Raw genomic sequence first — 21,143 nt, 5'->3', positions numbered from 1 at the left:
GTCCTTCCTTGACAGATGCCGCTCCGTGAAATCGAATTTCCTTCCGATCCTAAAGATCTGGAACACGCACAAGAACGATTCTTGATTTTCTACTCCTCGCGCGTGAACGGGCAGCTGTGGTGCCCTGTGAGTGCGAGTGCCACGTACGGTGACAACCCACAATCCTGATTTGTTGGGCCGCCAGGATTGTGTAGCAGTAGATCGGATCATCCAAGATACCTTCGGTCCTGAAGACGGGCTATCTGCGGTGATTGTCTACGTTGGCCAAAAGCCCGAGTAGGCAGACACATCGCGTCTGTGGACTGGCACTCAATTCTATGATGGTGCTTAGATGGAAAACACCCTCCAATATTTTCAGAGGCGAGCCGTGGCATATCACCTCCATCCCCACAATTATCAAGGTTGAAGACGTTAGTATCGGACCAATTGAATCTTGCTACTCCATACCAATTTCTGATAACCTCATCGACAGTCCAAAGTAGCCGGTCGACTCGACTCCGAGATCAACGCACTTCTCGCAGCTTTCATCCAAGGATAGAGTGTTGAGCTTGACACTTTCGAGTTCCAACAGCTGGCCCTTTGGATTCAATGTTAGGTGTTGTGTAAATCAAAGGTCAAACTTTTGGAAAAACACTCGCTAACTCGTGCTCATACGCAAAATCTACGAAATCTCCCTGGCATACCATATTTCACTGATCATACCAATCGTTGACGATCCCCCGGCCCAGTGTAACACCGCAGAGGCTGCCATGCACCTCCATGTGTCTTTGAAGTGTATTTCCTTCCGTCATGCAATACCGCCGAGATCTGGATGAGCATACTGGATGAGATTAATCCTCGCATTTTCAGCATAGAACCTCGCCATGAGCCCTCACTAGTTTTTCTAATAAATGGGTTATTGCAGTGTTCACAATATCCCAATGAATATCGGACATCTCTCTGGAGTCTTGTCGGTACCCCGATGTAGAAGTTTCATCATATGCACCGACAAGTCGACATGACCTCGCAGATCGCTTACTATATTTCACACGAGCGTACAGTACAAGAGCTATTGAAGACTGACGGTTTTTTTGGTTATGGGAGCGACTTTGGGAGCTTCTATGCCTGACAGCCTGGTGCACCGTAGAAGTGGATAGGCGAAGGTAGGCGATGATGACTGACAACACTCAACAGCTCAAGTTATTTACCTCACGTTTGCCTTGCTTGGGCGCATTTCTTGGCCTACACCGAATTAGGTTCAAGAATACGGCCAAATGCGAAGCTGGCCGAGTCTAGCCTTCAAACGCAGCTCTTTGTCATTTCAGAGCAGGATTGTGACCTTCAAATTTTCAGCTCATGGATCGTGATTCTACTGTGGACTCTTTGAAGATGAGTTTCATCACAAATGTTGAGTTGATGACGAGCAAGAAGAAAGCACATGAAAGAGAAGAATTGAACATGGAGAGCACTACTATTTCAAGCCAGACTAATTTACATTTTGCGGGTATGCGGATGATGACATGACGGTAAGGGATGGAGCAGGAGCGTGGGCCTGAAGTTTGCGTCCTGGCACGCGAGAATTAAAAGATTAAAAGTTGCCAAACATGAGGATGCAATCGAGGATATATGTCGAGGAATACATGTGCACTGGTGATGAAACTAACGGTTATGGACCTCGAGTAAAATCACCACTTTTACCACCTGTTTTATGCGCGACTATGATTTCCCCAATTTTCATTTCTTTACCCGCCACAGCCTTCAGCATATCCCAAACTGTAAGGAGACCGATCGATACCGCCGTCAGTGCTTCCATTTCCACTCCGGTTTTGCCTTCGCATGCCACGGTAGCAGTACACTTTATGCTATACTCGAGGGCACCTTCATCACCAGGCTGTGAAGCTGGACACACACCACGCTCAGGCGTCAATGTGACAGATACGTTGGATATCTGGAGAGGATGACACAGAGGGATAAGGTCGGAGGTTCGCTTGCACCCCATGATCGCTGCCAGTTGGGCGACTGTCATCACATCCCCCTTGCTGCGAGCCTTCTGGATCGTCTTGTTCGTGAAGTCGACATTACTCGATTCTGTGACCAGGTCATATGCAGATCTTGGGATGTATATGCGACCGCTGGCAGTAGCACTACGCTTTGTTACGTCCTTACTACCGACATCAACCATGCATGGCCGACCATCAGAACCAATGTGAGTCAAATGGAGGCTAGATTGGCTGGACGACGAACTCCAGCGTCGATGGATATGAGGTAACAACAGTGTACCATCGAGAAGGTAAGATCGGGACAACGATCGCACCCTAGACTTGCGAGGCTGTATGCCTGGAAAGGTGGATTGACATCAGGACACTATATTAAACCCTTCACACACTAGTAGACTCTACCTCGAAGGAAAGTACCTAACCTCCGATGAGTATCATAGGTCGGTTGGTTATGACATCAATGTCCTCCATTCCGGCGTGCTTCTCCTGTTTTCCTTGGACAGCACGTCCAATGACGCTTAAGAGTTCTCTATCACTGGCACCACGTCGCATTTCATCTCTAAGAGACACTTCCTTGGCGTCAAAGAGACAGACCTGGTTGAAGGGTAAGTACATGGCACGCTCTGGTCATGATAAACACACCTTAATTTGCCCGTCTGCTGTCAAACGTAGGCGGTTGCACGACGAGCAAAAATGATCTGACATGCTGCTGATGAAGCCTAAACTACCAGCATGTCCCGGAATCTTCCAGGATCGTGCGGTGTCGTTGAGTTCGTCGGGTGCTCGCGTTATAGAAGGGTACTCCCTCGAGACAATGTCCAAAAGCTGGCTGGAAGGGACCATCTTTGCCTTATCCCACTTGTTTCCTGTGGCGATGTAAGCAAAGCCAATGGTTATCGGGAACACAAGATACCTGTGAAGGGCATGAATTCGATAAATCGAACAGATATGTTTTTGTCCACAGTCAATTTGACAAAATCCAGGACTTCTGAATCGTTGAGGCCCTTAACGACGACGACATTTAATTTCACTGATCGCAAGCCTTGACTGTGGAGGGCAGCACTGAGTGAACGAAGGACTGCATCGTGACCAGGACGCCGAGTCATAATCTCAAACTTGAAGGGGTCCAGGGTATCGAGGCTGATCACTATCAGACGTGCCGTATTGAATGCACGAAGAAATAACGGTCACCTCAGATTCAGGTGTGTTAAGCCATTTTCGACATAAAGGGGCAGACGGCGATGGAGGGCGATTCCATTGGTGGTCATGCCGATGGACTGGAGACCGAGTGGGCGGAGCTCGTTGAGGCGACCTGCACAAAATTTAGCCAACATTCAGAAGCATGGCAATGACAACTTGCGAATTATGCCGTCCAAGCCTTTCCGTACAGTAGGTTCTCCCCCAGTCAAACGTATTTTAGTAACGCCGCTTCTCACAAAAAGACCTGCCAAACGGATGACTTCGTCGTCGGTTAAGATATGGTCGGCTGGTGATAGCTCTACTCCCTCGCTAGGCATGCAATAAAAACCTACATTGCGGTCAGATTGTTTTAGTACTCGAAACAACTAGTAAAATGAAGGACAAACATCGAAGATTACATTTCTCTGTCAGGGAGATGCGAAGATAATCGTGTCTCCTATGAAACGAGTCAACGAGTGCAGGTGAGAATTGTCTTTGGGCATCGATATGTGCGATTTTTGACTGAGGACACAATGAGTTGATTCCACGCCGGATGGATGATCATACCTGGGCCTTTGCTCTTGGGGTCGTCCTAGTGTTCTGTGAATAATAGCGGAGACAGGTAGGCCCGTATTTGCGAGATACCGCAGAACATAACCAGCTTGACCGTTGATAACTCATGTGTCGGAACAAGGAACAGACATAGCCCGCTCCAGAGATTTGTAGTATCTCATGGACTCTGTCCTTGTGACAACCTTGTTAAAGTTGCTTCCGGCATGTCACCTGGTCACATGGCATGACGCTTCAAGTTATTCGGCTCCTCAATATCATTAAGCTCCTTATAACAAGCTCCTTAACACACTAAGTCTATCTTACTACCCTATTAGCTGTCCATTCTGAGCCGACTCAACCGCTCCCATCTTTTCTTTTCTCTTTTATTCCCTTTCTCTTCTTGTCATTGGCTATGGCGACGAACGCACCTTCCAACAGTGGCGTAAAACAACTTCAAGAAACCGCTGAAACTCATATCCATGACATCACGAGCCATGATGCATCCAAAGGTGCCATAGTTCACTCGTTTGACCCGGATACCACTCCACAACAGAAGGCAGCTGCTGCGGGGAGGCAGCGCGACCAACTGAAGAGTATCGTTCCGCAGGATGGAAGTGCGCATGGCGGAAAAGGCGCGCTTCTATCTCTGCTACGTCACCCAAACCTAACGTCTTCATCAGAGCTATCCATTGTCGGAGCTCCCGTCCCTACTATCACAGTTGAAGACATGAGCGAAGCGACCAACGAAGAGCAGGAGAAATCGGGCAGTGTAACTCCATCTGCACCTATAGTACCCGGAGAATACCCCTCTGGTCCTGCTCCAGCGATTCCGGATTGGTACAAAGTCGGTTGGCGTGCTGTTGCAAACATTGATGCACCTCCGCCTGAAGAAGGCGAGGAGAAAGACAACCACATACTCCAGCTTTTCTTGGCTGAGCAATACTATGGCCAGTGGTACCATAATGCTGCTCTTATCTTCTTCGTAAGTCTATGGGCTTGCCATCTACAATAAGCTCATTTGCATGACGCTGTACAGGCTGTATTTGCTTCTCATTTCTTGACACGATTCAACTTCGGTTGGGGGTGGCTGATTCTTTTGCTATCTATTTGCAACACCTATTATGTGACTTCCATGACTCGTGTCCGCCGTTGTGCTCGTGATGACATTCAGCGAGAACTAATCAAGACACGCCTTGCGTCCGAGCACGAATCTGCTGATTGGATGAACAACTTTTTGGACCGTTTCTGGCTCATTTACGAGCCTGTTCTTTCTGCTACTGTCGTCGCCTCTGTTGATCAGGTCCTGAGCACCTCTACTCCTGCCTTCCTGGACTCCTTGCGCCTTACGACCTTCACCCTTGGGACGAAGGCTCCCCACATAGACAAAGTTAGGACATTTCCAAGGACTGCTGACGATGTCGTCATGATGGATTGGGGAATTTCCTTCACTCCCAATGATACATCTGACTTGACCCCCCGTCAAGCAGCTCAAAAAGTCAACCCCAAAGTTGTTCTATCCGTTCGCCTGGGCAAAGGTCTTGCTACAGCCTCCATTCCCGTCCTTCTCGAGGACATCACCTTCAGCGGTATGATGAGGATTAAGTTGAAGTTAATGGCGAACTTCCCTCACGTGCAGATCGTGGATATCAGCTTCCTTGAAAAACCGGTTATTGACTACGTGCTTAAACCGGTGGGTGGCGAGTCGCTTGGATTTGATATAGCCCACGTAAGTGACGGTATGAAGAAGTATCATCCACTCGAGCTCACCTTATTATCAGATTCCTGGTCTACAGACTTTCATCCGGGATATGGTTCATGACACGCTCAGTCCCATGATGTACGACCCGAATGTGTTCACTGTCAATCTCGAACAACTTCTTTCTGGTATACCCCTTGATACGGCTATTGGCGTTATTCAAGTCACTGTCGAGGCTGCTCGCGGGCTTAAGGCCAGCAAGATTGGCGGGGGCTCTCCTGATCCCTATGTCAGTATCAGCATCAATAACCGCGAGGAACTCGCGAAAACCAAGTATAAGTCGAGCACGTCAGCCATTTTCATCGGTTTGCTTTGCTTGGCCTCACTATTACCACCAGATACAACCCAACGTGGATGGAGACAAAGTTCATTATAGTCAACTCCCTTCAAGAGTCGTTGGTGCTTAGTCTCCTTGACTACAACGAGCACCTTAAGGACACTCATCTTGGTGCCGCCACCTTCGAGCTGCAGAAGCTACTGGAGGATGCAACTCAGGAAGGTTTAGAGCTACCCGTTTTAAAAGATGGAAAGGATAAAGGAATGATTCGTCTCAACGTCAACTACTTCCAGGTTTTGAAACCTGAATCTGTCAATGGAAAAGAAAATCTGCCTCAAACAAGTGCGTCCACGATTTATTTGGCCGCCAAGGCTTATCATCCTTGCTAGATGTTGGAATTGTTCGCTTGACTATACATCAAGCTAAGGAACTTGATGCTACAAAATCACTTTCCGGCGACTTGAACCCCTTGGTCAAGGTCTTCCTTGGGAACAGTACTTCTTACACGCACAAATCACAGATCATCAAGCATACGAACAATCCCGTTTGGGAGTCGCCGACAGAGTTCATTTGCGCAGACAAGTCGTCTTCAGTCATCACTATCAAGGTGGTTGACGAGCGAGACTTCCTCAAAGATCCTGTGGTCGGTTATATGTCCGTCCGGCTGGTCGATCTTCTCCAGACGGACCCCGCTCTTCACAGGGAATGGTGGCCTCTGAGCGGCTGCAATAGCGGCAAGATCAGGCTCAGTTGCGAGTGGAAGTCGCTGCATATGGCTGGCGCCTTAAGTAGTGCAGATCAGTATGTGCCTCCCATAGGTGTTGTCAGAATTTGGTTGCGGAAGGCGACGGATGTCAAGTAAGTTTCATTCAAGAACTGTGAGACAGCAGGTTTGACAATCAATTCTTAGGAACGTGGAAGCGACTTTCGGCGGCAAAGTGATACACATCTGTTGTTTTTAGGAGGGGTCAGCTAACGACAGTCTGTTTCAGAGTGATCCGTACGTACGAGTATTGGTGAATAACGTCACTCTTGGGAGGACTGAAGTTATCAACAACAGTACGTGGCGAACGATCGTGACTAAGCCTTAATAACCTTGACTGCAGATCTGAACCCTGAGTGGGATCAAATAATATATATCCCGGGTATGTAGTCGCACATCTTGTTGCTTTTCCTTACTTATCTGTGTTGTTCTAAGTCCATTCCTTGAGAGAGGCAAGATTAGCCACAACTCCTCGAAATATAATAGGCTAACTTCTGATCAGTCGATGTTCATGGAAGTCATGGATTACCAGCATCTGACAAAGGTTTGTCGCTGTCGCTGTCAGCTGGTATGTACGAGTGGCTGATCAGGATCGCAGGATCGTTCCCTTGGATCGGTGGAATTGCTTGTTAGTGATATCGCACGCGAGTCACCTGCTGATCCACAACAGCGTTACGAATCAACCGGTGCCAAGGAGGTTGCTGAACCAATCCGGACCGACAACAACTCATACAAAGGGCAGCTACACTACAGAGCTGAATTTGTATCAGCTTTGAACGTGAAGCATGTGCATTTTGATGCAGGCGAGAACGAGATCCAGAAAGCCGCTCATAAAGTCCAGCGCAATGATTCTAATGGTATTAGCACCCATAGTTCTTCCAGTGATGAAGAGGAGCGACATGTGACCGTTGATCATCCAATGACCGAGGCAGAGACGCATAGCCCACCTCATCAAACAGATTCTAGTGAATCAGTTCGAGCCAACGGGGATGGGGCTACAAACACGGACGAAGAAGCTTCATCACCGACGGAAAATGATTCTGCGAACGAAGGCATCGAGCTCAGCAAGGAAGAGCTGTTCAAGCATCGTGAGTGGGCTAAAGTCCTTTAACCTGTACTCGTGCTCATCTGCATATTAAGAGTCGGGTATAATTATATTTAACGTGATAGGCGGACATTTGCAGAAGAAAGCTCGTCTTGATGTGCTCTTGGATGACGCGTATTGGCCTGCTTTCAGCACCTTGAAATCGCGAGGTACAAATGCTCAATGGGCGCATGTTGGTGAAGGATTCCTTAAAGAGCTCGACTTTGGTCGCGTCTGGTTGCGCTTGAATGAGAGTGGGGACTTCGACAAGGATGACATTGTAGCAGAATGGAAGGGCGATGCTAAGGCTTTCTTAGATGCCACCCTGGTGAGCCGTCTGCTCTTAATGTAGATATTGACCCTTATCATCTGCAGGATCGTCGGTCGTCCTTCTCACTCACACATGCAGACGGCAATTCGTCTACCGTTGAGATTGAAACGCGCTATGTACCCGTCCCAGTGAAGCTTTTGGCTAGAGAGAGTATCAACAGTAAGCAGTTTGTAAAGCCCATGCATTATTTACACTCACCTCCTTTGTCACAGACCAAGGCATACTCCGAGTTTACCTTTTGGCTGGAAAGGACCTTCGTTCTGCTGACAGATCAGGTAAGCTTTACTACGTGCACGTTGTCACGTTCTAAGACGATACTTAGGCACATCTGATCCATTCGCCGTCTTCACTCTTCATGGCACGAAGGTGTTCACATCTCAAACCAAAAAGAAAACTCTGAACCCTGATTGGTCAGAAATGTTCGAAGTTAATGTGGTACGGCCATCTGCCACTTATCGAGATATATTTTCCACTGAACGGGATGTTAGCCATCTCGAGAAGCGGCAGACTTGTCCGTCGAAGTTTTCGATTGGAACCAACTCGAACAATCCAAGAGCCTTGGATATGGTACCATCAATCTGCGTGATATGGAACCCTTCGAGGCCACAGAACAGATGATTGAGCTTTCCTCGGAAAAGCATGGTGCAAAAGGACACGTCGCAATTCGATTGATCTTCCAACCGGAGATTATTGCCAAGAGCCGGAAGGCGACCTCGACCTTCTCTTCCGCGGGCCGCGCCATGACCCATATCGGATCATTACCCTTCGGTGCTGGCAAGGGCGTCGTTCGTGGCATTGGTAATGTCTTCAAGAGAGACTTCGGAGGCAGTCATGAAAAGTTAGATGCTCCCCACGCCGTGCTTGAAGCCGCTGCTGGTCAGGCATCGCGACCGATAGGAGAGCATACTGCAGACGAAGATACTAATGCCGCTACCTCCTCCGCTTTCCCCTTCTTGAGTCGCACTCCTTCACTTTCGGGTCTACCTTCAGAGCCTGGAACACTCAGAGTGACAATGGTGAGCGCAAAAGACGTGTCTATGACGGACACCAAACCGTACGCAATCATACGTGTTGGCGACAAGGAATTCAAGACGAAGCACGGTAGTAAGACATCATCACCAGAATGGTAAGACCTTCCTGCCTGGTTCATGGTGTCACCTCTCAACTTTTATGCCAGGAACGAGTCTTTCAATTTTGTTGCTAGCGCGCACATGCCCAAATTGCATCTCTCGATTCATGACCATAAGACGCTCGGAAAAGATAAGCTGTTAGCTCAGGGTGAGGTTGACGTACGTTAAGATTTCCTTGGCTGTGGTATGATTTTACTGATAAATTTGATTAGATCTGGCGGCATATACAAGTTGGCCGGTCGACAGCTGCTGAGGTTACTGTCGAGCTTCAGGGCGGCGGGCTTGCCCGCCTCCGTCTCGAATTTGATGCAGAGAATAATTCACTAGCACGGGGCACGTCAGTCGTGTCGCTTGAACCATCGCAGCCACAGACTTCGCCATCGAGATTCAGCATCAGGGGTCGCAGACCAGGGTTCAACGAGGACAATTGACGTGCTTGGGACTGCCACACATTCAATTCACGATATATGGGCTGCTAGTTTTATGTTTCAGTTGCTCCACATTGATGTCCCAAGAATTTCATGCCATTTAATTATTAAGACGTGCTTCCGCTGCCAGGATTAGTTTAGGGTGGTCCGTGCAAAGCGAACGATTAATAAAAATTCTCTTCCCGCCCGTCGTTCAATGACAACCTAGTAATCGTGAGAGTGTGATCAACTCGTGGTGGACAAGTTGAGTTTACCTGGCTGGTTAAACCAAAGTCTTCCAACATCCTGGATCGGATGCTTGGAACATCGTTTTGTTTCAAGGCAATCAAATAAAATCTACCCCGCGGCGATAACAGACACTGAGAAGCATAGTCAATAGTATTCCACAGCACTGGGAAAGATGATACCTCAACGTCTTGTAACAAACGATTCGTAACTTCCATTCCATCAGTTCCTCCTGCCCAGGATCCTGCAATACCGGCACTACTCTGAGCACTGGAAGCTTCATCTGTATCTGTCGGCACATAAGGGGGGTTAAACAAGAGTACATCGACTGCGTGATGCAATCGCGATAAGAAAGGTCGTGCTAGCGAGCATGTCACTGGGTCTAGAGGTATCTACTATGTAATTGTGAATTAGATGCAGCTAAAACGTCAGCAAGACTCAGGCTGTACCTTGTTCTGTTTCCCTGTTGCAAGCGTACAACTGGTGGCATGTTTGTTTATATCAGTGCAAAGGTAAACTGATTGCCAGTCAGCCTGGCACCCAGAAAGATGAATACGAACTCACGAGAAGAGGATTGTCCGAATATCTTTCCAATAAACGCTGACACGCATCCTGATCCAGACCTGAGTCGCACTCAGCATTTTATAGCATGTATAAGCTGATACTCACCCGACCTCGAGACAAATCAGAGGACGTTCATTTCGGAGCGCTTCTGCCTCCTGCTCGAGAGCATCCAGTAGCAAGAACGTGTCTTCTGCGAAACAGGTTAGACTGCAGTGCGGTCCATATATCTGCTCACTTACCTGCTGGGTCGTACACTTGCTCAAGATCATGCCTAGTCAAATGAGAAAGATCTGGCGTCGGTGTCATGATGGCGGCGATGAAGAATTGAAATAATCACGTGGTGCGACGCGTCGTTGGCGCGTGTGTGGCACGCCACATCTGGGTGATTATTTACGTGTCCAAACTTCAACTCATTCCGCAAATCTTCCCAGATTCTCGACTTCCAGCCCATACTCAGCAGTGGTAAATCGCAGCAAAAATTGCAACATCATGGCCACGAGATCAAAGATTGGTGCAGCAGCGACGAGGGCATCGACCCGAACAAAGACACCAGTTCCACCTCCGAGTCCTCCAGCAGGGATAAAGACTATTCGAGCAAGACTTCCAAGCAAAACTACTGCACAAACTGAGGTATCAAAAACGCGAACAACTGGTCGAAAACCTCTTGCCAATCGAGCTAATTCGCCTGATGCTAAGCTTCCTGCTGCCAAGAAGGTGGCTGGTACTAGGCAAGCACGGGCAGACCATGGAATGACTGCAGAGCGCGAACCTGTTATGGTGGATTATGCGTACCGGATTTTTATTGTATACTGAGAACGTCCTTTAGGCCTATTTGCGCATTCGTCCTCATCTTGGGGATGATGAATGCATGTCTATGCCTTACCTTGCCCCTTTATCCGACACGTCTGTACAGATGACTGACACCTCCCATGATGGTGCAGGTAGTTCCAGACCACACATTCGTGTCTCAGCTGTCGCGCCTTCGTCAATCTACAGATTCTCGCATGTTTTCCTACCAGAAACACAACAGGCAGAGTTCTTCGCAAAAACTACACTTCCCCTTGTACGTGATCTCCTGGATGGACAGAATGGCTTGTTGTTTGCATATGGCGTTACAAATTCTGGCAAGACATATACAATCCAAGGAGGCAATGGTCCTGATTCTGCAGGTATCCTGCCGCGGACACTGGACGTCATTTTCAATAGCGTCGAAGGACTGCACAGCGATGGCCGGGTGAGTGATGGTTCAATATCCACAACCTAATGATTTATCGTCAAATTTTCTTAGTTCAGGCCTGTTAGGCTGTACGGCGTAGAGGAAGCTGATCCTTCTGAGTTCCTGCCTCCCACGGACATTGACATGCCAACTGATGAGCCACAACTCGCAGAAGTCCTTGCAGAACACCTCTCAAACACGGATGACATCGATATCGATCCAACCATCGTTAAGCTCGACCGCAACTATGAGTACTCTATCTGGATATCTTACGCGGAAGTATATAATGAAAAGGTATACGACCTTCTTGCTGAAGTGACAGAGGATACGTCGCGGTCACAGATCCCTCGCTCCAACACTAGCGCACAAGTCGCCCATCCGCTTCTGCTGACGCGTAAAGCCCTCGCCGTTAAACCTTCACCTGCCTCTGACGCTCTAGATGAGAGTGGGCCTGGAAGCGCGGGGAAGTATATTGCAGGACTGAGATATTTTCGGGTAACTGGTGCTGCGCAAGCAAAGGCACTTGTCAAGCTAGGACAGCTGCACCGACGTGTCTTCGGCACGCTGGCTAACAGCCAAAGTAGCAGGAGCCATGGTATGGTGACTATCAAGATTCTAAGAGGACACCGGGGTGACCGGGATGTAAGTACAGTACGGATCTTGGAAGTATGGTGTTGTTCTTCAACTTTTGCAGGACCCAAGTTCTCTGCAAATATCGCGGTTGACCCTCGTGGATCTAGCAGGATCGGAGCGAACCAAGCACACGCAGACAACTGGCGACCGTCTCAAGGAAGCCGGAAGTATCAACAAGTCTCTCATGGTCCTTGGGCAATGCATGGAGGTAGGTTGACTATGGTTTTGTCTAGTACCACACCTCACTATCCGTAGGTCATGCGTTCCAATCAAAAGCGCCTCGCACAAAGCCTAGCAAATCCTGGGCGGACGGATATTCGTGATGTTAAGAGGGCGTTGGCTGTTGTGCCATTTAGGCATAGCAAACTCACGGAGGTATTAATGGATTACTTTGTTGGCGATGGTCGAGTCGTAAGTCTTCGGCTTGGGCATTGTGCAAGTGGTTTATGGAGAGGTCATAATGATAGGTGATGATCGTCAACATCAATCCTTATGATACCGGCTTCGAAGAGAACTCTCACGTAATGAAATTCTCTGCGCTTGCGAGAGAAGTTTCGACGACCGTGAACAACGCACCTGTACCCCGCGTACAGACCAATCCAAGCAAGCGGAGTACAGTTGGCTCAGCTCTGCCCAGGGCTGTGACCAGGAAGGTGACGATATCGAGTCTTCTCCCTAATAAAAAGGTCAGCGAAGCACATCTCGAGGTTCTCGAAGGTGCGTTATTACATTGTAAATTTTACCCTTCATTAATCTGCTCCATATAGAGGATGAGGTGAGGGAAGGTGGTGAGAGTGAGGAGGAAGATGGTGAACCCATCAATCCGCTAGTGGATGCCTTGTTTGATGAAATAGAGGACTTGCGCCTGCGGGTACGATTCTATTACTAAGGGTCGATGTCTGTTCAACAAGACGCGGTTTTCACAGCTCTACGAGGCGGAGATGCGTTGTGTAATAGTCGAAGCAGAAACCCGCGAAGACGTTATGAAGGAAATGGAAGAAATGATGCGTGAAATTGAGAAGACTTACAGCCAGAGGCTTATGAGCGAGGTGAAGTTTGGACCTCGAGGGCAACACACCAACTTACAGCGTTTGTCAGGTGGAGCGAAACGAGCGGAAAATGGATGCCAAGATTGACATGCTGCATCAAGCTGGATTAATTGGATCCCCTCAAAAGCGTCGAGAGATAGTGGAGGAGGGCGAGGAGTCAGGTGAGATTGAAGACGAGGTGAGTTCAAATAAGATGAAGCGCCCTTGTCGGTTTGGAGTTGACTCCGATTTAGAATGTAGAAATTATCGAAGATAGCGATGAGCCGGCTGACTCCGAAGCAAGCCGATCTTCATCACCTCTTGACGGCAAGGGGAAGACCAAAACACAATTAAAGCTCACCTCCAACCGAATGTTAGGCACCGATCAAGAGGAGACCGATGCAAGTGCTCAAAGCGAAATCGAGCAAATCACGGAAGAAGAAGAGAGTGTGGAGGACGATCCAATTAGTGAAGATGACGAATCTGGCGACTACGCCCCTCCAGCTAAGGCTAAGTCTAGGCCGTTTAAAGTAGTCGCCAAACCTCTAGCAAAGGGGAAAGCAGGAATTCCAGCAGCCAAAACTAGTCGTCGATCAACCCGCACTGTGTCTCTGTTGGAGAAGCACATTAAGGATCTTTCTCTCCTGGAGGACGACACAGGTGACGCTGACGACTCCGTCACGATTCTACCCAATCGAAAGGCACGGGCAGCTTACGGGGGTCCCGATGTTGTATTCGTACCAGGGCAAGGCGATCTTGATACTACAAAGAGAAAGAAGAGGTGAGGTCTGTGCCATGAATTCGACAACAGACTGACAACTCCTCGAAGGCAACTGGGTAAGAAGGCTGTAGTGACTGAGGAAGAACTAGAACAAGTAGTTGGTGCCGTGGAGAAAAACGCGCAAAAGGGTGGAGAAAGCAAGAACATCAGGCGAATGCGTATAAGCTAATGGTTAATAATCTACTTATTTGTTTTCCCTTGAGAGCTTCGCAGACAACCGTGACCTGTACCAGTAGAATGTAATACTTAATGCTGTGTTTTTCTATCCTCGTACAAGTTGATGAGTATTTTATATTCGGCGTTACAGAACGAACGCAAATTGATGTAGTTAGTGTTGGAATAAAGGAGATTGTACGAACGCGTCGTTCATGTTTCTGATATTATCATGTGACGAGACGCGTCTAACTTGTATCACGTGAACGTGTTCAATACAATAGCCTTTAAGTTCCACATATCGTTCAACGTCTCGTTCACGACAGCGATCGCCTTTCTTGATTTGCCTTTGCTTGGACGTACACAGCTTGGATATGACCACTAATGGCGGTAGAGGTTCGCCCAGCAGACGCAAATCTATCGCGGTAGCCAACCAGAATCGACCTCTTCATCCAGGCAAGAAGCGGCGAGCACATTCTATTGCACCTGGAGACAAGATCAATATTGCTTCGAAGACACGTCGGTCACTGGTAAGTTATATGATCGACTGCTATTCGGTTTCCTTACAGTCCAACAGGCTCCCCGAAAAAGTATCCTCAAACCGGCAGTCAACATCCCTGAGGATGATGATGATGCCACGCAATCCATGGATCTGACCCATGTTCACGAAAACACGCGAAAATCTCTTGCACGGCGCGTTAGCTTCGCAGACCGGGCACACGTCCGGTTATTCGAAACACAGGAACAAAATACGAACAGCACCGCTTCCCCTCAGTCCTCGCCCGTGCAGGAGGCCGTTGAACGAGGCCCTACAGATGAAAATGCATATCCTGGAGCAAGCAAATTCCGTCGCCGAAGCTCAATTCGATCCATCGCTTTCAGTGATGGTGCAGGAGAGGAGTCCATGGATATGGACTCCGATGATACAGCTTTTGGGCCAGCTGCATATCTACGAGCTCAAAATGAGGAGTTGCTTATTAATGACGACCTTGCGGATGATGACTTCGACTTTGATGACGATGACATGGAGGTCACCGAAGCCATTCAGGTCGATATTCAAAAGCGACGCTCCTTGGCACTTGCTCCTTCTCGCCAACCACTTGCAGATGTAATCTCGTCACCAGACAATCATGACGGGGGTGGTCAGCAGCAGGCTCCTGCTGACCAGTCCTATACTGAAGATGATTCCCACCAATCTCAGTCATTCATATCTGAAGGCGATGTCTCTCAGCCAATGGAGTTCACTGTGCCACTCATCCGTCCACCAGCCCCCCCAAGTGAAGCCTGGCTTGCTCTTCGATCAGTCACCCACTCTGGTGAAACCCCATACGTTCCCTCATCCGACGAAGAGGACGGACATGGGGGACAGGACATGGAGATCACCGATGCTCTCACGAGGCTCCAAGCAGCTCGTGAATCCCTCGGGTTCGGAAATGGAATAGATGTTGAAGAATCTGGACAACAGAACGACAGCTTCAGTAGCTCTGAGGATAGTTTTGCGCAAGATGATGTGGGAAACGACGGCAACCAGACTATCAATGTCACCCAGCTTATGCGCCGGGTCAGTCTTAGTGCTGGCATCGGAGATGGGAATTCTACCGTGGAGATCACGTCCACGTATGACAGGCAGGAGGAGCCAAGCGAGGACCAGTCTGATGTTGCAGGCACGGACCTCTCGTTCCCCTCCGCGCAACCGACAGTTGAGGCTCATGAGGATATCGCTCAGATCGAACCACAGGAGTGTGTTCATGAGGAGCCAGTAGCCAGGCCTACCGTATTCAAACCTGCCCCGCCACCTGGGGAGATCCCAAATGCACTCACACCAGCTCCTGTTCCACGACCTGCTACGGTTCCCAAGCCATTCTCGTTTTCCTTCACGCCTCGCGGACAAACGCCAGCATCGCCAGTCCGCCCTCGTCCTCCTTCACCTACCAAATCACCGAGCAAAGCCAAATTTTCTGCAGCTTTTGCTCCTCCTGTTATTCGTCCCTCGCCAAAAAAGAGGATCCAAAGCGTGGTCGATGACTCAGAATCAGAAGACAGACCCAGTCCTGCCAAAAAGCTAGCTGGCCCCCGGAAACTGACTCCATCACTAGGTGAATTCTCCAAGGAGCAACCCATTCAGTCGAGCAGGCTTCCAAGGCTCTCCCCAAGCAAGAAGATACCATTCCAAGTAAATGTAGAGCCGTTTTCTGGCCCAAATAAACGCCCATCTATTGGATTTCGCCGTCCCTCGGGACACTTCGCGCAGAGGAAAAGCATGGGTGGAGCAGCCCCCGCCGCTTCTCCTGCTTCAGCTAAGAAAGCGGCCGCGTATATTGGCAGGAAGAGTATTTCCTTTGCGGGCGAAAAGGAGGGAGCTGTTAGAGAAACGACGGAGAAAGCGATTGTCTTAGAGTCCCATGAGGAGGTCAGAGCTGAGACCACACCTGCACCGCCGCATGACTCTCCAGCCAGAGAGTCTCCCGTTCATGAGATGCCAGGAAGGACTTCCCCGTTTGCTGACCTGCTCAGGAAATCGCTTGCGAGTGTATCCCCTGCACTTCCTTCCCCTCGACCTCAAAGCCCTTCACACAATTCACCTCGACCATCAACATCAGTACGCACATCCCCTCGGTCACCCAGCCCTAGAACAGAGCAGATACCAGAAAACCTTCCAGAGCCTGATTTCGAGGGGATGAAGGTAACCTCAGACCCAACGCCATTAGCCCTTATATCTGAGGGGATTTCCAACCCCATCCAGCAAGGGCGCGGAGATATTACTGAAGGAGACTTCCCTCCTGAAGACGGCCCACAAATCTCCATAGAGCAATTCTTTGAGATGACCGGGATACGATTCATGGATGAAATTGCTGCCCCCCGTCGCTCTACCGTACACCCGTCTGCCCTTCGTCCCTCCAGGCGACAGTCTACGGAAAGCGAGATCCCTCTATCTGAATATGTGGTCGCAATGGCAGTTGATGTGCCACAGCTAGAATTGTACACGCACGTTAGTAAAGACCTGCAACTCTGGATCGAGCGAATCAAAGGTATCTACAAAGAAGCAGAAGACGAGGCCCTCAAGATGACTCCTGAGTTATTCCAAGAATTTGTGCTGGCGGACGAGGAAGGCCAGAATGAGCTCCTCCATCAGCTGAAGCTCATCAAGGTCAACAAGCATGCACAGGCCAAGTCAGAATGGTACGACTGGAAGATGCAGTGGGTTGAGCAACTGTATGAGAAGGCGGATCAAGGGTTTCGAGATCTCGAGGCGGTATGCTCAGTATCCTTTGCCGTTTTTTTACGTTGATAATTTCGATGACAGGATGCCAAAGTTCTAGAAAATATCATCCGTCAAACCCAGGAAGTTGTGCCTGCTCTCAACGAGGAATACGAAAATCTTCTCCGCGAGTTGGAGCAAGAACAGGCTGACGTCGCTGAACTCGAGAACTGCGACCAAGACTATCTGAATGAGCTGAAAACGACCATTCAAGAACAAAGGTGAATATACTTCAAGTTTGATAGTCTTAAACTGGTTGATTGAGCGGTACCTTTGTAGTGTTGCGCTTGAAGCGTTCCGAGCGGACGTTGATGAGGGTAAAGCCAAACTGGATCGTCTGCAGGAAAAGCTGGAGGAAATTGGAGCTCAGAAGCTTGAAACCACCAATGCTATCCAGGTAGCTGAGCGACAAGTTCAGGTGCAGAAAAACAGCACGCATGCCGAAGTCTTCAGATTAAAAGGTAGCATATTTGTCTTTTCAAAAATCCTTTGCAATGCTAACGCGTTGCCCAGATGAACTAGAAGCCCTTCAAAATCTTCACATGCTGCAAGTCACAAAAGTCCTGCCAGAGCTTTTTGAATTCAAATATGCGTCATCTTATGACGTTTCCGTCCCATGCGAGAACTTTTGCCCAGTTGTCAAGGAGGTCTCGATAATGCGAGTCCAGAGTGCGAAGCTCAAGTACAAGGATGCATTCCCCGCTCTTAGTGCATTGATACTAAAGACGGCGAGCTCACTCATTACAAGATCCAATGGAGATCTCAGCGTTCGACAGGTAGGAAATTTGAGAATATCAGGCAAATTCATACAGAACTCAACAACTTTAGATCGTCGAATGTCTAGGAGACTACTGGTCTGCTTGCTCTCAGTTGCTGACCCAACTAAAGTTGGTCGCAATTAAGTACCCAGTCGCCGTCACTCACGGAGAAGACGATGATTCCGGGTTCACTGCAACTGTAACAATCATGCTCCCCAGCAAGAAGGCAAAGGCCTTGATATCTTTCATATTTGACACTCGGACATTCTCTTCTTGGCCAATATCAATCCAATCCATGCAATGCGACGTCAAAGTTGCATACGGTCCTGTTCAGTGGGTGAATTATCTGTCGAAGACTATCGACACTGATTACAGTTTTTAGACGGGATACCCTCCAAGAAGCCGTCCTTGGCAGATTAAAAGAGGCCACCGTAGCAGATAATTACGGCTGCCTCCTGGATGCGTGCACAGTCGCTTTGGACTGCTATGCATAATCTCGTCTTGGTTGGTTTATGTAACCTCTGCAGGTCAGATTATATCACCCATATGGTTATTATATCTTACAGGACTTGGGTGGTCGACGTGTATCATTAAAATCTATTATACATACATAATGTGTACCCTTCCATTGGTTTTAATGGCGGCAGACAGGCAGTTCATATTAGTACGTTCTTTCTGAGTGACAGCGAGAAGTATACAACATTCTCAAGGGAAGATTCGTTATGGCTAGATGATGGGTATTGTGTACCGAGCGCCAGTACATGGGCATAGACGTTAACGAGAAGAATAAGGGGTCATCTATGTAGTACAAATTGATCCAAGGAATAGATGAAACTCATAAGCATAAATCTGTAATTCGACGTTCAGAAAACTTGCTGTCAAGTCAGATTCCGATGACACTCACGCCGTTCAAGCAAGCAGGGACTGCATCTGCTTCTGGCTTTGATCCAGCATAGCCAGAAATACTTTCAGCGTCTCGCGGCTCGCCTGCAAAAATTCTTGTTCTACCTCCGTCTGCTCTCTGACAGAGCCCCATTCTACTTTAATCTCACGAGCGAGGGAACATACTTCCCATTTTTGCTGCTTCTGATTGAGCAAATCTGCCCACGATGCAGCAGCCTCTTCCTGTCCGCGTGCAAAAGCAGCGTTAGATGCCTGCTCACCACAAGCTTCTGCGTGGCGCAACTGGTCCTGGAGGGATGCGGTGAAGGCAGAGCGCTCCTCGTCCAGCCTTTCCCTCGCCTCAACGCTGATGTGTAGCTGTTGCTCCAGGAATGAGACTTGCTTCGCGAGTTCTTCAGTCTCCTGAACGCGAGAACGTTTTGCGGCATGCAGCTGCTCCTCCAGCTCCTGCAGGCGACCGAGGCGTTCCTTCGCTGTGTTCTCGGCGGATGCTACTTGTAAGCGAAGTAGAGTGACTGTGCCCGAGTCCATAGGAGCGGGAAGCTCCGTAGACGTATCGAACACCTGGTTAAAATGGTGCACTGCGGGCGAAGGTGTAACATCCGGTAATAAAACCTGAGATATCGACCCATAACCACCCGGCGATGGCAGAGCAGAGAGGCAAGGACTTTCAGGAACTTCAAGTGCAAGAACACTGACGTTCGGTGAAGGGCCAACTGGCGTGAAGGGCGCCTGAATCTCCGAAAGCATTTTTTCTACCTCTTCCTGTGCAATTATCTGTGATCCATCGTTTGCCAACTGTTCCCAAGACATTATCGAGCCGCGATTTGCACTATTGGCTTTGGGAGGGCGGAGGCCAGGTGTGCTCTGTGAGGTCGGAGGTGCAGGTGACAGGTAGGAAAGATTCGCTCGTGTAGGAAGGAATAGAGAGGGGCGCGAGGGCGTTTCAGGTTCTGACTCATTGTGTTGAGGTCGAGCAGCCCGAATCCTGGGGATCGCAGGTGTGGGTGCCCCAAGGGGAGCGGCAGGGGCAAGGAGAAGTTCCACATCGTCAGCTTCAATGGAATCTTCGCTGTTCTCCTCCGCAAGCTGCGACAGTGGCGTGGGAGTTGTACTTCTACCAAGGGTCGCAGTAGAATGTTGACGAGCGTGATGAGCAAGGGGTGACTCGGGTGCAAGACGACCGGTAGAACGCAGAGGGCTTGATGCTTGATTATTTTTTGAGCGTCCGAACCCAAAGCCACTCTTGGAGGGTGTCTGAGGTGAACCCTGTGAGCAAATAGAGCTACGAGAAGATGAAGACGACGAAGGCCGTGCAATGTTTGACTTGGAAGCAGACGACGTAGTGGTTGTCTTGATGTTTTTAGCTGGTCGCCCGGACTCTGCCTTGGCAGGCGAGGATTTCTTCGGTGTTGATGACTTGTTGATCTTAGAAGGTGTCGAAGGAGGCGTAAGGTTAGGCAAGTTAACCTTCACCGTAAGTGCTCTGTGAGGAAGAGGACTGATCGAACTCTTAGGCTTCTTCTCTTCCACGTTGCCTTTGGAAGAGACGCTATGGACCTTGTCCTCTTCCTCTGATGAGCTCAGCCGCCTGCGAGTGCCGGCACGAGCAGGAGAAACAGGTTTCTTTGGTAGAACAGACTCTATAAGAGTGGACTTGGGCCGATATTTCGGCAATGCAGACGATGTGGGTGCAGGAGCAGTCCTTGGGCGTAGCGAAGACGAACGCTTTATGGAAGGACTGACACCAACGGCGTCTAGCACCTTTAGCCCCATATCGTCACAAGCAGGAGCAGGTCTGAGGAGACCAGACTGTCTCCTGATACTGCGTGTGATGGTCTTGGATGGAGAAGCGTCCTCCTTGGCGTGCCCCGGAGTGGGGGACTTTGACTTTGAGGATACAGTGGCGTTAGCTTGGGGAATTGCGCTGGAATTCATGAGTGCAATAGCACTTAAACGTCTTGAAGAGTCCTTGGACTTCTTCAGGGCTTTCTCATTAGGCTTTTCGCGGTCGCGGGACTCCTTGTTGATTACATCCGCCAAGGCTTTTCCTACCGACGTGAAATTGAGTGAATGTCGAATGGAACTTCGAGTGATTGGTTTAGAAGGCCGTGATGGCTGGGTACTCGTTTCTGGCAACATTAGGG

The 21,143-nt window shown here is 49.1% G+C and overlaps 8 protein-coding genes across 8 annotated transcripts; 5 read left to right on the top strand and 3 right to left on the bottom strand.

The window, feature by feature from the left end:
* Positions 1 to 15: 15 nt before the first annotated feature.
* Positions 16 to 482, top strand: BJ212DRAFT_1259236 (uncharacterized protein; the record flags this gene model as incomplete). The annotated part of the gene is made up of 3 exons (XM_041330003.1): positions 16 to 126; positions 185 to 276; positions 332 to 482. The coding sequence occupies 3 exons, from the start codon at positions 16 to 18 to the stop codon at positions 480 to 482; spliced, it is 354 nt and encodes a 117-aa protein (XP_041199537.1).
* Positions 483 to 1,344: 862 nt separating this feature from the next.
* BJ212DRAFT_338522 (uncharacterized protein) lies at positions 1,345 to 3,930 on the bottom strand. Its single transcript, XM_041342952.1, has 8 exons — positions 3,723 to 3,930; positions 3,563 to 3,677; positions 3,337 to 3,504; positions 3,168 to 3,288; positions 2,890 to 3,116; positions 2,619 to 2,842; positions 2,399 to 2,570; positions 1,345 to 2,316 (listed from the first exon to the last, which is right to left on the bottom strand). Exons 1-8 carry the CDS (start codon positions 3,834 to 3,836, stop codon positions 1,646 to 1,648), a joined length of 1,812 nt encoding a protein of 603 aa, XP_041199536.1. The 5' UTR covers positions 3,837 to 3,930; the 3' UTR covers positions 1,345 to 1,645.
* A 189-nt stretch (positions 3,931 to 4,119) lies between these two features.
* Positions 4,120 to 9,479, top strand: BJ212DRAFT_1475616 (C2 domain-containing protein; the record flags this gene model as incomplete). The annotated part of the gene is made up of 17 exons (XM_041339254.1): positions 4,120 to 4,689; positions 4,744 to 5,433; positions 5,486 to 5,751; positions 5,802 to 6,082; positions 6,130 to 6,598; positions 6,651 to 6,678; positions 6,733 to 6,799; positions 6,847 to 6,885; positions 6,956 to 7,047; positions 7,102 to 7,591; positions 7,644 to 7,915; positions 7,963 to 8,077; positions 8,131 to 8,193; positions 8,241 to 8,353; positions 8,407 to 9,044; positions 9,096 to 9,207; positions 9,261 to 9,479. The coding sequence occupies 17 exons, from the start codon at positions 4,120 to 4,122 to the stop codon at positions 9,477 to 9,479; spliced, it is 4,524 nt and encodes a 1,507-aa protein (XP_041199535.1).
* A 129-nt stretch (positions 9,480 to 9,608) lies between these two features.
* On the bottom strand, positions 9,609 to 10,571 carry BJ212DRAFT_1444222 (S-adenosyl-L-methionine-dependent methyltransferase; the record flags this gene model as incomplete). Its single annotated transcript, XM_041337931.1, has 7 exons — positions 9,609 to 9,680; positions 9,731 to 9,835; positions 9,884 to 10,093; positions 10,151 to 10,218; positions 10,266 to 10,324; positions 10,371 to 10,455; positions 10,505 to 10,571. 7 exons carry the CDS (start codon positions 10,569 to 10,571, stop codon positions 9,609 to 9,611), a joined length of 666 nt encoding a protein of 221 aa, XP_041199534.1.
* Positions 10,572 to 10,643: 72 nt separating this feature from the next.
* BJ212DRAFT_1319134 (P-loop containing nucleoside triphosphate hydrolase protein) lies at positions 10,644 to 14,249 on the top strand. The gene is made up of 10 exons (XM_041334349.1): positions 10,644 to 11,042; positions 11,092 to 11,499; positions 11,554 to 12,123; positions 12,176 to 12,322; positions 12,370 to 12,525; positions 12,582 to 12,831; positions 12,882 to 12,985; positions 13,041 to 13,163; positions 13,213 to 13,341; positions 13,397 to 14,249. The coding sequence occupies exons 1-10, from the start codon at positions 10,755 to 10,757 to the stop codon at positions 13,925 to 13,927; spliced, it is 2,706 nt and encodes a 901-aa protein (XP_041199533.1). The 5' UTR covers positions 10,644 to 10,754; the 3' UTR covers positions 13,928 to 14,249.
* A 201-nt stretch (positions 14,250 to 14,450) lies between these two features.
* On the top strand, positions 14,451 to 16,142 carry BJ212DRAFT_1444220 (uncharacterized protein; the record flags this gene model as incomplete). Its single annotated transcript, XM_041337930.1, has 4 exons — positions 14,451 to 14,606; positions 14,654 to 15,816; positions 15,844 to 16,054; positions 16,107 to 16,142. The coding sequence occupies 4 exons, from the start codon at positions 14,451 to 14,453 to the stop codon at positions 16,140 to 16,142; spliced, it is 1,566 nt and encodes a 521-aa protein (XP_041199532.1).
* A 755-nt stretch (positions 16,143 to 16,897) lies between these two features.
* BJ212DRAFT_1444219 (Spc7 kinetochore protein-domain-containing protein) lies at positions 16,898 to 18,587 on the top strand (the record flags this gene model as incomplete). The annotated part of the gene is made up of 6 exons (XM_041337929.1): positions 16,898 to 17,329; positions 17,381 to 17,556; positions 17,615 to 17,796; positions 17,849 to 18,111; positions 18,164 to 18,426; positions 18,476 to 18,587. 6 exons carry the CDS (start codon positions 16,898 to 16,900, stop codon positions 18,585 to 18,587), a joined length of 1,428 nt encoding a protein of 475 aa, XP_041199531.1.
* Positions 18,588 to 19,002: 415 nt separating this feature from the next.
* BJ212DRAFT_1259199 (uncharacterized protein) lies at positions 19,003 to 21,138 on the bottom strand (the record flags this gene model as incomplete). Its single annotated transcript, XM_041330000.1, has 1 exon — positions 19,003 to 21,138. One exon carries the CDS (start codon positions 21,136 to 21,138, stop codon positions 19,003 to 19,005), a length of 2,136 nt encoding a protein of 711 aa, XP_041199530.1.
* Between the last annotated feature and the right edge of the window lie 5 nt (positions 21,139 to 21,143).

Source organism: Suillus subaureus (assembly GCF_016647635.1).
Source record: "Suillus subaureus strain MN1 chromosome Unknown BJ212scaffold_2, whole genome shotgun sequence".
Classification (NCBI taxonomy): Eukaryota; Fungi; Basidiomycota; class Agaricomycetes; order Boletales; family Suillaceae; genus Suillus; species Suillus subaureus.
This window is presented reverse-complemented; position numbering and strand designations above follow the sequence as displayed.

What these genes read in the sequence shown, in the direction of transcription:
- BJ212DRAFT_338522 (XM_041342952.1), bottom strand. Translation starts at nt 3,836, where the DNA reads ATGAGTTATCAACGGTCAAGCTGGTTATGTTCTGCGGTATCTCGCAAA. An exon ending in CGAATTCATGCCCTTCACAG is followed by an intron (nt 2,843 to 2,889) that starts GTATCTTGTGTT and finishes ACATCGCCACAG; the next exon opens with GAAACAAGTGGGATAAGGCA. An exon ending in CAGCAGACGGGCAAATTAAG is followed by an intron (nt 2,571 to 2,618) that starts GTGTGTTTATCA and finishes CCCTTCAACCAG; the next exon opens with GTCTGTCTCTTTGACGCCAA.
- BJ212DRAFT_1319134 (XM_041334349.1), top strand. Translation starts at nt 10,755, where the DNA reads ATGGCCACGAGATCAAAGATTGGTGCAGCAGCGACGAGGGCATCGACC. An exon ending in GACTGCACAGCGATGGCCGG is followed by an intron (nt 11,500 to 11,553) that starts GTGAGTGATGGT and finishes AAATTTTCTTAG; the next exon opens with TTCAGGCCTGTTAGGCTGTA. An exon ending in CAGGTGAGATTGAAGACGAG is followed by an intron (nt 13,342 to 13,396) that starts GTGAGTTCAAAT and finishes ACTCCGATTTAG; the next exon opens with AATGTAGAAATTATCGAAGA.